This window comes from Vidua chalybeata, chromosome 16, assembly GCF_026979565.1.
Source record: "Vidua chalybeata isolate OUT-0048 chromosome 16, bVidCha1 merged haplotype, whole genome shotgun sequence".
In the NCBI taxonomy this organism is placed as follows: Eukaryota; Metazoa; Chordata; class Aves; order Passeriformes; family Viduidae; genus Vidua; species Vidua chalybeata.
The window spans coordinates 9,820,387-9,832,420 of record NC_071545.1 but is presented as its reverse complement, the minus strand read 5'-3'; the positions used below and the strand labels follow the sequence as shown (position 1 = coordinate 9,832,420).

General features: G+C 42.9%; 1 protein-coding gene across 2 annotated transcripts; it reads right to left on the bottom strand.

Moving 5' to 3' along the window:
- Window positions 1-1,023: 1,023 nt before the first annotated feature.
- Window positions 1,024-10,998, bottom strand: NPTX2 (neuronal pentraxin 2). 2 transcript variants are annotated; one of them, XM_053957307.1, is made up of 5 exons: window positions 10,459-10,998; window positions 8,922-9,135; window positions 5,556-5,800; window positions 3,872-4,051; window positions 1,024-2,661 (listed from the first exon to the last, which is right to left on the bottom strand). In XM_053957307.1, exons 1-5 carry the CDS (start codon window positions 10,909-10,911, stop codon window positions 2,434-2,436), a joined length of 1,320 nt encoding a protein of 439 aa, XP_053813282.1. In that variant the 5' UTR covers window positions 10,912-10,998; the 3' UTR covers window positions 1,024-2,433. The 2 variants fall into 2 exon arrangements, with proteins under 2 accessions (XP_053813282.1, XP_053813281.1); XM_053957306.1 differs by having other exon boundaries at window positions 8,922-9,138; window positions 10,459-10,997.
- Between the last annotated feature and the right edge of the window lie 1,036 nt (window positions 10,999-12,034).

Below are 12,034 nucleotides of genomic sequence, written 5' to 3'. Positions count from 1 at the left end.
TGGAATGTGGTAATATTTACTCTTGTTTTGATATCTGCTTATATATTCATATAAAACATGTGACTCCCAGAATGTGGAGCAGTAGAATAACAGATAAAGGTACAAAAATTAACACATCTTTTCTTCTTAATGAAAAGGTACAAAAGAAAGAATAAAATGTATATGTGTATATATATTAAAAAAATAACAAAATAAACCCTTTCCAAAGAAATACATACCTTTGGCTTTTCCTGAAGAATCAATGTCTTAAAAAACCCCAACAAACCAAAACCTTCCTCCAAAATCCCTACCATCTGAACTATTTAATGAGTAAAACCCAAACCAACCCAACAAAGTCCAGCTCCCACCATTAACACCTTCCCATGGAGATGGGGCTTCTTACTCAGGTGCATATGGCTGAAGGCTGTGAGTGTGTTTAAATAACTCTGAATAAAGATCAACATGGCCAAGAGATGTGTAAAGGCCTCCCTCAACCAAGTACTGAACTCAAACACTGGTGTTGGTGTTTTAAACAGCAGACCCCACCACCCCCACAGGCTCCAGGACATCCAGCAAAGTGTCCAAGACAGTTTCACTGTTGCACCTTTTAAGAACAGAGTGAAATATGTGTAACTCCAGAGCTTAGCTCCTGCAGCCTCTTTTGAAAAAAGCTGATAAATAAAGGTGGATTGCCTGGAGGGCTGATACCTCTTGTGGGCGCCAGCCCATGGGAGATGAGAATTTTGCACTTTTCCTCACCTCACAACACAGTTTCTTTTGGTATGAAGTGAGTTTTGTGGTTTGTTTTTCCCCTGGGGCAGGGAAAGTACTGCTGTAGGTTGAGGATGCAGTGTGTGTGTGTGTATATTTTAAAGCCAATTAACACTTGAGGCATTTAGGGAATAAATTTGACACATTTAGGGACTAAAGAAAATTTCTTACAAGACTGTACTTCTACCAGTCTAGAGAGACAGCAGGTAAACTCATAGAAGCTATGAAAGACAATATTCAGTGTCTTGTGTGACTATAAAAGAATTAAGAGACTCATTTTACAGTGCATTTTAATTAAAAGTTCATTATAAGAATTTTCTTTTAAGAACAGCGTACTACATATTCATGGAAATATGTAACTTTACCCTACAAATGGGACTGTCACCATATTATTCTTACAATTCAAACATATGAAAAATAAAATATGATATTTAGCTTTATAAATTCCCCCTCCCCCCCCTTTAAATCCTTTTTTCTTTTAAATAACAAAAGTATTAACTCTTTCCCAGTACAGTGCATTTGCTATCTGTGAGCCACAAACCAAGAAGTCACATCAATGCCAAGGAAAACAGCAACATTGTTTGCAAAATATTGAGAGAAAATGATAAAAAAATATAGTAGTCAGCCCAGTGCTTACAGAAGAGACAGTCAACAAGAATTGAAAAAGCAGCACATTTTCATATTACATAGGACCATCATAATAACATATAAACCAGTGCAGAAGACTTTTATGCTGGAAAAATAGCAATTCTCAGCAAGCAGAAACTGAACTTTGGCACTTGCTCATAAAAAGGCCTTTCAAAGCAAAACAAAATGGAAATTCACTTAATCACAGCTTGTATATTTAAAAAAATAAAGACATTGACTGAAGCAAGAAAAACAATGGAGAAAAGTGTACAAGCCAGGTCACTAAGAATTCAGTACATTCAGCCTACAGAAAATACAAGTACAATCTTTCATCCACCCACCTATGCTGGGATCCTGGCTAGCAAAGGACAGGCTTTGGGACAGAACCTCACCTGAAGCACCTCTGCTTCAATGGAGCTGTGCTGATTAAACAGCCCTTCCTTCAAATTGAACTGGTACAATGTGTCTCAAATGCATCACCTCTTTATTATAAAATAAGGATTTCTAATCTGCAAATTAAGAAGCAAAAGCCTTGCACTCAGACAGTGGCTGTTCTGCTCTATCCATAGCTGCACCATAACCACTGCAGTGTAAGGATCAAGTGATTTTTTTAAAAAAAGGGCTAAAAAAGAATGGCTTCATTTTGAATAGGAGACAATAGACTGGAAGGAAGGGTTCACATTTAGTCTGTTATTCCTGGTGCTGTCAGCACTGCACATTCTCAACATGAGAGTTAAGTGTGCACACTGTTCTCCCTCCCTGCAGAAGAGCTGATGGTCTAAGCTCAGGCCCAACCAAAAGGGTTCTGCAGGCCAATGCACATTTTTGGATCAGGCCATAGGAAAGCAAGGGTTGCTCTAGTCAAGAAGTGCTCCTTTCATAGCCAGGCTCAATGCCCCAAACTAGCAGCTATCTTTGCACTGAGGCAGTTTACTCAATTTATTTTATTCTTTCAAGGAGTTAAGACTGGGGAAGGGCAAGGAGAAAAATAAGTGCTTTAGATTGCACAGAAGATTGTCCTACTAAAGGGGGCACTTGGATGGGAAGTGATCACAGCTACAAGTCAAGCAGGCGCTCCTCACACGTCTCCACAGGCCACTTAGTAGCACCTCCAAACACATCCACGTTGTTATCGACCCAGGGGATGATGTTGCCAGGCATGTTGATAGAGCAGTTGGCAATATTCATGATGTCTTCAGCTCTTAAGACCCTGTCCCATATATTGAACTGGCTCATCTCCCCAACGAAGGCTTGAGTTGCATCAAATCTTCCTCCTACTGTGTCCTTCAGGCACATGAGAATTAGGATTAGATGAGAAGGTTATTTTGGCATTTTCTTGTTCAAACTTGAAGTCCCTCCCCCATCCAGCCCCACTGCTAGAGAGGGGTGCAGAGTTCAGTCACAGAGGTGGACAAATTCGAGTTTCTACAAGGGCTACATTGAACAAGGCATTCAGTGACAAGCTCCAACCTAAATTGTGTCCAAGCAACTGAGGGCAAACAGTGGTGACTGCAAAACACCACAAAAAGGCTGTACATAACCAACCTCGCCCTTGAGCAGTAGAGCAGGAAGGCAGCTTTAAACTTTGAGGCTAATTTAAGAGCCACTGCAGAAGCTTAGCACAGGACAACTCCAGCAAGAACTGCACAGATGTGTAAGGTTACCCTGAAAGCTTTATGGCTATAGATTAAACCATAACTGCAGTCCTTGCCAATTGTCTGAAGGGTCTCTCAGATGTGATCTTTGGATCTAAACACCCAGGCTTTGCTGGTTGTAACAAATGAGGGATTCAAACTGTCACTGCATAAGTCTAGAAGTGTTTGCTTGCTCCACTCACTACCTAAAGACAGAAATCACTAATTTTTGAATTAATCCAGTCATTCCACTGACTTGGAACTGATAGCACAGGACAGACCCCAGCACAGTGCAGGCAGAGATAAAGGAAACCTGCCAGACACTCACCAGTGAGCTGGAGCATCTGCTCTGCAGAGTGTATTAGGATACTGAACTTGCCATTCTGTCATTTATGTCATGGATATCTACTAAAGTATCTACTAAAATCAATATCAACACAAAACTAATTTTTCATTGCTCCATTGCTGGGAATCCTGAAGAAAGGCTATTTCCTGCTACTTGTCACAATATTTGCTTTCTTTAGTAAATGTAAGTAGAGAAATAATGTAAAGCCAGAAGCCATACAATTCCTGACTTATGAGATGTTAACTAGAAAGGCAAGCTTCAAAATCCTCTGGGTTTTTTTTTCAATATTCTAAAATGACTTATTCTTAACCCCAACATGAATATTCTGAATATTTAATAAGTGAAACAAATATACCAATGTGTGATTTAATGAAGTATTTGTTGCCTTGTTTCTGTCTTTCTGATACATGTATACAACAAGACCAAGTGTTCAACAGAGAAATTCTCACAGCTCTTGTTTGTTTGGGGAGTTTTGATTTTGTTTAAACCCTGGAACACCCTGTCATGCACTCACCTGTTCCTGACCCAGGATCAAGACACCTCCAGGTTTAATTGGATGCCAAGGAGCAAGATTCTCCCCAGTGCCAAGCTTCTCTCCATCCTGAAAAGCTTCCCACATTCCATCTCTGGTTGTCCATGTTATGCAGATATGATGCCATTTTCCATCACTGATGAAGAGAGGGAGCTGAGCAACCTACAAAAAACAAAATAATGCATGTGGCAATCTAAATCTAGCCATTCAAGTCCACCATGTAAAGAGGAACAGTATTTACTCAGTCCTCAAAAGCAAGAACTTTATAGAGGCAAGAGTTAGTCCACATCCTACTTTGTAGGATTCTACACAATCATAAAATGATTTAGGTTGGAACATCCTTCCAAGATCACCGAGTGCAATCATTAACCCAGCACTGCCAAGGCCACATCTACACCTCTCATAAATACCTGCAGGGATGGTGACTCCACCTCTGCCCTGTGCAGCCTGTTCCAGAGCTTTGAAACCCTCTCAGTGAAGAAGTTTTGCTCATATCCAATTAAAACTTCCCCTAGCAAAACTTATAACCATTCCCTCTTTTTCTGTTGCCTGTTACTTGGGAGAAGAGACCAACCCCCACCCTGCACATTAATCTGTGGCATTTGTTGTTTCAATCTCAGTGCTTAGTGAGAGTCCATCCAGTGCTCACGTTAAGTTCCTCTTAAAATCTGGGGTTTGCCAGAACCATTTGCAGTAACAACTTTGGCAAATGGATCTGTCTGCTACCAGGAGAACTTGTGGGAACTGTTCCCTAGACCTCACAATAAGGAGGAATTATGCTCCTTTAGGAGTTTGATCTGAAATCCTTCTCAGATCAACATCAAGACACAAGTGCAGTGGGCTCTGGAGCAGCTGTGATGTGGAAGAAATAAAAGCCTCACAGAATATTGCTATTACAGACAATACTGAAGAGAAAAAAAGTTATTGCTAAAGATAAGCAGACTCAAGTTTGCTTCTCTTCCACAAACCATTAAAAATAATTGGTTATTGATCTGAGAGGATGATAGGACTGCTAGACATCCATAATCAGCCACAAGATAAACCACCTGAGTTGTGTAGCCAACACCTGATCCCTCAGAGAGCAGCGAGTTACCAGGAAACATAACTGAAGCTGGGGAGAAAGGATACTGCTTTAATGACAAGTTTCAATGTTTTATTCCAGCTTGTCAGAAACCATCAATTGTATGAAGTAGCTGTATCTAAAGTCTGAAAAACTGTATTAAACTGATGTTCAGTCACCAGATCATGATGTGGAGAGCCTTTTGGCTCTGTCTTTAGCATTTAACATTTGCAACTTCTACAATTAGAAAGATAGAAATATTGCAACTGGCTTAGATCTCACAAGTCTTGCAATGCTGTACCTTCAAATTTTGATTGTGTTTCATAAGAAAAACCAAGAAGCCAAGACCTGCTTGTAACTTCAGACAACACAAGCATGTGCACATCTAATGTCAAGCTGCTTGGTCTCAACACACAAATATCTGTGCAATTTAACTTCTGTTTCAAGTACTTTTATGGACTTGCAATCTGCAAGTGGACAACAGACAAGCAGACAGCACCACCTCAAAGGCTTCTCTCAGAGGGAAGGAAGGAGTCAGTGCAAAGGCACCAAGGGGTCAGGCCTTGTTCTGGTTACGCTGACAACGAAGAGCTCGTCAAATCTCACCTTGTCGTTAATTAGCAGTTCAATGGGATTATTCCCCCATTCTATGAGGACAATTTCATTGGCTTGCCCAGGAACAGCATATGAGAACGGAGTGCCAATTCCAGGAGAAGCACTTGACCTCAGCCACAAGCACACAGTGAAAGCATAGAGCTCTGGCAGAGTCTTCTTGATCTTCCCATACAGGTAGTTTGTGCGAAGAGGAAGGGAGACTTTGAACTCATCAGGTGACTTAAATGCACTGTTACCTAGAAACACATGGAGCAAAAAAACCCTTAACATTAAGCAAAACAATGCATTGATCATTTAGGCTAAGACATACTTGATATTGATAATCTCTGGCTTTAATCACTTTAGAGAGGTACAGAAAAAAAAGTATATTGAAGTAGTATTTACTGAATGTTGATTTTGCTGCACACAAAAATGCAAATAGATTTTATCCACATTGTGATAATTATTTAGTTTATTTCTGCTCATTTAGAGCAAAAGAATAGATGGTAGACAATCTCCTTTGTTGCCTAGTTCATGGCTGGAGGCCTCCCAATTTCAAAAAATTCACACTGATTTAAGACATTTACTGTCAGTAAAACAGATTCTCTGCTATGCTTATTATTAAAGCACCACAGTGCTTCACAACCAGGATTTCCTTCCCTACTGCTGTTACACAAGCAGTATCTCTGTGTTAAGAACTTAGGCTAACACACATTAACACATTTTGAGCAGCAAATCTGAAATAAGACTACGCTGACATAGTCCAGACAGCAGCTACATTCAGCAGAACTGATTTCTGTCCCATCAACTGAACAGGACAAGATCTGAAAAGTTCAAAGTGATCTGAATTAAAAATGCAATATCAAGCTATGAACTATGGGAAGATTAGAAACTCAATTTACTATAAAAGCAGAAATTATTATTTCACTTTTTCTAAAAAAGTGATAAAAAAGCCAGTGATCTATTCTAGACATGCTTACAAAATTGAGAACCCTTAAGACCAAAACTTTCTGAAGTTGCAATACTCTGTATCATATAGTTGATGTAGATGCTCATAAGTAACTTTCTAGAAGTATTAATAAATCAAATTGAACCCCCCAGTTCTGTAGTAGTCACCCTCAACTTTTTAGCAGCCTGTTCTTCCAAGTCTCACTCATTTCCTTTGCTAACATTCCTGAAACAAATTCAATCCCCTTGCCAAACTTCACACTCTAGTCCAAATGAAAAGCTGTTGTCACAAAAGGTTGCCACAATTCTCATATGTATATTTTTAAACCATTGGCATTCCCTCAGTTCCCCTTCTCAGAAGCAACTGAAGTGTTTTGGCTGCATTTTTCACAGAACAAGGGAGTGGGAGAAGAAAAAGCTTCTCTTTGGCTTGAATTTGTCTTGAGGAACCTTAGAGACCTCAAATGTTCTAAATGGTAAGCAAATAAACACCAGGGTCTTAGGGTTAATCCCAAACAACCTCCATTAGGCTGCTACAGCCAATCTCACATAATAAAAACAGAAACATACCCCATTAAAAGAGCAATTATTTTTGGGCTAGATGGGCAAGAAATATTGTTATTCCCTTTCAGAGACAGAGAAAATAAGTTTAGATGTAGTAAATTATCTGTTTGTTCCTCCAGCAAAGCTAGGAATCACACTGAAGTCCAGGCACTATTATCTGCAGCATTATACCTCCTGCTTTTTCTACTGCATCATCTTCTGCTGTCAATGGAGACAATCACTGAAAGAATTAAGAGAAAACTTTGGGAACCACAACAGGTGTACAAGTTTTAAACTCTTCTGCCCCATTGGTAACTAAATCAGCTGTCACAACTACAGATAAAATCCAAGGCTTACAGTGTCACCTCATAAAGTTATTTTTTTTCTCTGTTTAGTCTCAGGACAATGAGGAGCTTATGAGACTCTAGTTAGTTGTAGAGAAGAAATGCTAAACAATACTGCATTTTAAATAAAAGCACAACAGAAATACTGTTTTCAAATGAGACCAGATCAAATATTGACTGTATTTAAAATACCAAAAAAAGTTCTTTCATCATTATTACCCTCACTTTGATTTGCAGATGAACCAGAACAGCCAAGCTGTACAGTAATAGAGAGCAAATTACACAAGTAAAAGAAAGGCTGTAATCTTGGTTCCTGTCCCAAATTCTTCACTTCCCCAGAGACTCAAGACAGCCCTCACTCCCCACACAAAAAATAAAGGTGGGAACAAGTTATTTTTAGCCTAACTGAATTCCACAGTCTTGTTCTCCCACCACTCTCTCCTTCTGATATGAGTCACATCTTTCAGAGACAAGGACTAGCTATACTTGACTCATAAGACATTAACAGGCCACTAATTCTCCATAACTTTAGTTGCAGGTTAGGCTTTATCTTGGCTCTCAGGAAATACTAAAAGACAGAGCCAGTAGAAAATTATCTTCCTCCTTCACTCTATTTGAAGAAAGAATAGATACAGTATTACACACAAGTCCATTAGGCTGCATTTCTGAATTCATGAGATATGCATGTTTGTACCATTTGGAAGGGATGTCCATTAAGCTGCTTTTAAGCAGAGAGTTATTCACCTTGGAAAATCACTTAAGGACTGGGCAGTGATATTTACTGGAACTCCAGCTCTGTAAAGTCCACTCCGTACATGTATACGGTCAATATAGAAAGAGTTCTGTGCTCACAGACATTTGTAATTCAAATAAACAGATTCTACTCAAGCAGGGAGATCTCAGTAATAATTAAGCCAAGAATCAGAATGAATGACTAGGATTACAAGAGTATCCCCCAGTGGACCATGTGTAATCTACTGTAAACTCTGAAAGCTTTAAGGGTAGAATAGAGCATAATTCAAATAGCTGCAGTTACCCAAAGTCATCACCAGTAACAAAAGGAAAGGCCACCATCAATACTTCCAAAGCAGCAGGAAACAAAGCTGGTATAAAATACCATTCATTACATCAAAGGTAGTTGTGCTAATTAAATTTAGTCCATATGACTCTCAGTCCAAATAAAGGCAGCTCTACTCAGATGTATGCTTGACATTATGTAGCTATTTACACCCCTGCCATACTTACTCCTATCTCCACTTGCCTCCTTATAGATCCTTCCATCCCACAAACACTAAGAGTTTCATCCTAGCCACCCACACACGCCAAATTAAGAGACAGGAAGCCAAAGCCAGGCAACTGCCTGTCAAGCAGGAAGCCTGAGATAAAAGGAAAAGGAGAATCCAAGTATTTGCACTGTCACCTACTATTTAGTCCAGTACCTTAATGTCTTTCCCTCAAGGCCCACATTTAATCTACTGCTCTGGAAGGAAGGAGTAAACAAAATTAATCAGGATGGGGAAGCATTTAGATTCTGAGCAATTACCTTTCTCTAACTCAGACACTCTTTCTAGCAAAGCATTCAAGGCTGTCTCTGTCTTCTGCCGGTGGGCTGAGGTCTCGTTGTGAAGCAGAGACTTCTCATCCTCCAGCTCGGCCACTTTGCTCAGGAGCTGGCGCTCCAGGTCCCCGAGCCGCCGCTGGAGCATCTCCCGCAGGTCACTGGGCAGGGCTGCGTACGACACGTTGGCTCGGAGCTGCTGCTGTGGGGCAAACAAGGGGAAAGAAATTGTCATTCCTGAAACAGAAACTGTGAAATGCAGATATGCTCCCGGCTCAAAGCAGGAAAGTAAGATCATGGAGCTCTCCAACAGGTCCTGAAACAAAAGGGCACTGTTGTTAGAGGTTTCCAGCACTTAATATGAAACAGTTTTCATACATTTAAGTTCAATAACATCAATGTAGGGAGCAGGTCGGATGTACTTCTATAAGTATGCATACAGGTGGAACATCAGTCTATTTTTGCTTTATTTACTGTTAGTGACATGGCCAATGAAAGTAAACAGAAAAACTATCACTTCATTTTAGATTAAAAAATAAGCTACTTTGAAAGCAGTTTTACAAAGTAAGACGCTCTTTAGAGCCATCTAAGTATTAACTAGTGAAAGTATTCTTACTCAAAAAGAATAAGAAAAAAGAGGCACCTCACACTCTCAAATAACACTGGTATCTTTAAAGATACTAAAAAAGACTACATTTCCACCTACCATGTTATTCTAGAGGAGTTTCTCTTCTACAACGCTAAAAAGAATGCTTCAGAAAGACAGCAATAGTAATGAAAGGATGGAATGAATACTAACAGCTCATTCAAAACTGCACTTGCAGCACTCACAGAACAGCCTTTCGGAAGTTACTCGCCATCCTCACATCAGCACTGACTGGAGGACAGCAGGAGCACACATGTGAGGCTTTCAGGGTGTGAAAAGCAAAACAACATCAGCACAAATCCTGTGAGAATCCTCACTACGAAACATTTGCATGAGCAGCACTCAAAACATGGGAACTGTCCAAAGGCTCATGGAAATCACTTATCGGTGGGCTTGGACCAAATCCCCTTTCTGTTCAGAGGTGCACAGAATCACGTTCTTTTCACTCTGTGTCAGCCCCGAGTACATCATCTTAGCTGCACCATCTGCCCAACACAATCTCCTCATTCCCACTGGTCTGTTCAGCACCATATGCCGAGGTCTTACTGTCCAAGACGTCAGCTTTGTACCTCAAACCACATGAAGTCACAACCCCAGAAAGAGAGATTTATACATTATTAATACAGAAACTAAGCTGGTGACAAGCAGGGAAACCATAATCTCCCCCCACGCAGTGGGAGAACACATTCAAGAGCAGCCCCTTCGGGTTTTTACCATTAAAGAGAGGAAATAAATAACCAAGAGACCACGACAAGCCAAACCGAGCCGCTCGCCCCCGGGCTGGGCCAGTTTGGATCCATCTCCACACGGATTTAGGGCACTACTCGTGCCCGAAGTGCCCGCTAGACGTGAGGCGGCTCCGCTGCCCGGCCCTACCTCCAGGCTCTCCAGCCGGTCCTTCAGGGTCTGCATGGTGCGGCTCAGCTGGTCGATGACCTGCGCCGGGTCACGCGGCAGGTCGCCCATCGTGTCCTTGCCCTTGCCCACCTCGTTCTTCCACGCCCCCGCGGCGGACTTGCCGTCGGCACCCTCGCAGCGGCTCAGCTTCCCGGTGAGCTCCCGGATGGCCTCCCGCTGGCTCCCGATGGTCTCCTTTTGCTGCAGGACGGTCTCCCGCAGCTGCAGCACCGTGGCCTTGAGCTCCTCCTCGGGGGGCAGCGCGCCGCCCTGCATGGGCACGGGGGGCAGCGGGCAGCCCGCGCCGGCGGCGTCCAGCGGCAGCGAGGTGCACACGAAGCGGCTGCCCGGCGGGCTCTCCTGCTCCCCGGCCGGCGACCCCCGCCCGCCCGCAGCGACGGCGAGCAGGAGCCCGGCGGCCACGAGCAGCATCCCGGCTGGCGAGCGGAGCGCCCGCTCGGCGGGGCGGCCGGGGCCGAGCCGCGGTGCCAGGAGCGGGTCCCGCCGCCCCGTCCCGTCCGTCCCGTCCGCGCTCCCCTCACGCCGGTCCCGCGCCCGCCGTCGGCCGCGGCTTTTATGGACTGCGAGGGCGCGGGGGGCGGGGCCCGACTCGCGCCGCGCGCGCTGGTTGGCTGTGAGCTGTGCTGACGTCAGCCGGAGCGGGGCCGGGAGCGGGACCCGCGGCGGGGCCGCCCGTTCTCCCCGGGCCCCGCCTGACGCTCTCGGGTGTCTGCTGGCACCCCTTGTCCCGTGTCCTCGCAGCACGCTCCGCGGCGAAGAGCCCGGCTCCATCCCCCTCGATGGTCTCTGCCGAGCCCGCTCCGCCTTGCCAGTGTCTTTCTGGCATTGAGCGGGTCAGAGCTGGACCCAGCGCCTCGAGGTGATCCGAGCAGTGCGGAGCAAAGGGATTGTCCCTTCCCCTCGACACTGCTGCTAGCGCAGCCTGGAGCCTGGACCGGCTCTCTGAGCTACGAGATAATGCCAGAAAATGTCAGATGTAAGGAAACTGTAAGAAAAGATAATGTCAGAAAAACGGGAACGGTTCAAGCTATGCATCAGTATTCACATTAATTATGGAGGGGAAAGAGACAGGCACATCTTACTCATTAGAGTACCATAATTCTTTAGTTGGACCATAAGACCATTGTGGTTTCAGCTATGTTGTTTGTGGCATCCAATATTTTTAATGCTGATCCTCTTATTTACTTGAGTTACTTTAAATGTATCATCTGTGAAGGCTTTTATATTTTCCAAGTGACATACAAACACTGAACAGTTCTTACAACTTCTTGTGGATATGCAATAAAAACTCTTACCTCCACTGGAAAAACTGAGAAACAATTTCCTTATGCATCAGCAGAGGCTGCTCTTAGGACTACCGAATCTTTGAGTAGAATTTCAGATTTTAGAAAGTTTGTGTATGGAAATGAAAGGCATTTTACCATAGGGTAGGTAGCTCCTACTATGAAATACACAATGTTTTAAATAATAACAAATAAAAATAAAGAATAAAGAATATGTAATTGAAAATAATTTTAGTTTTTTTTTTTTTTTT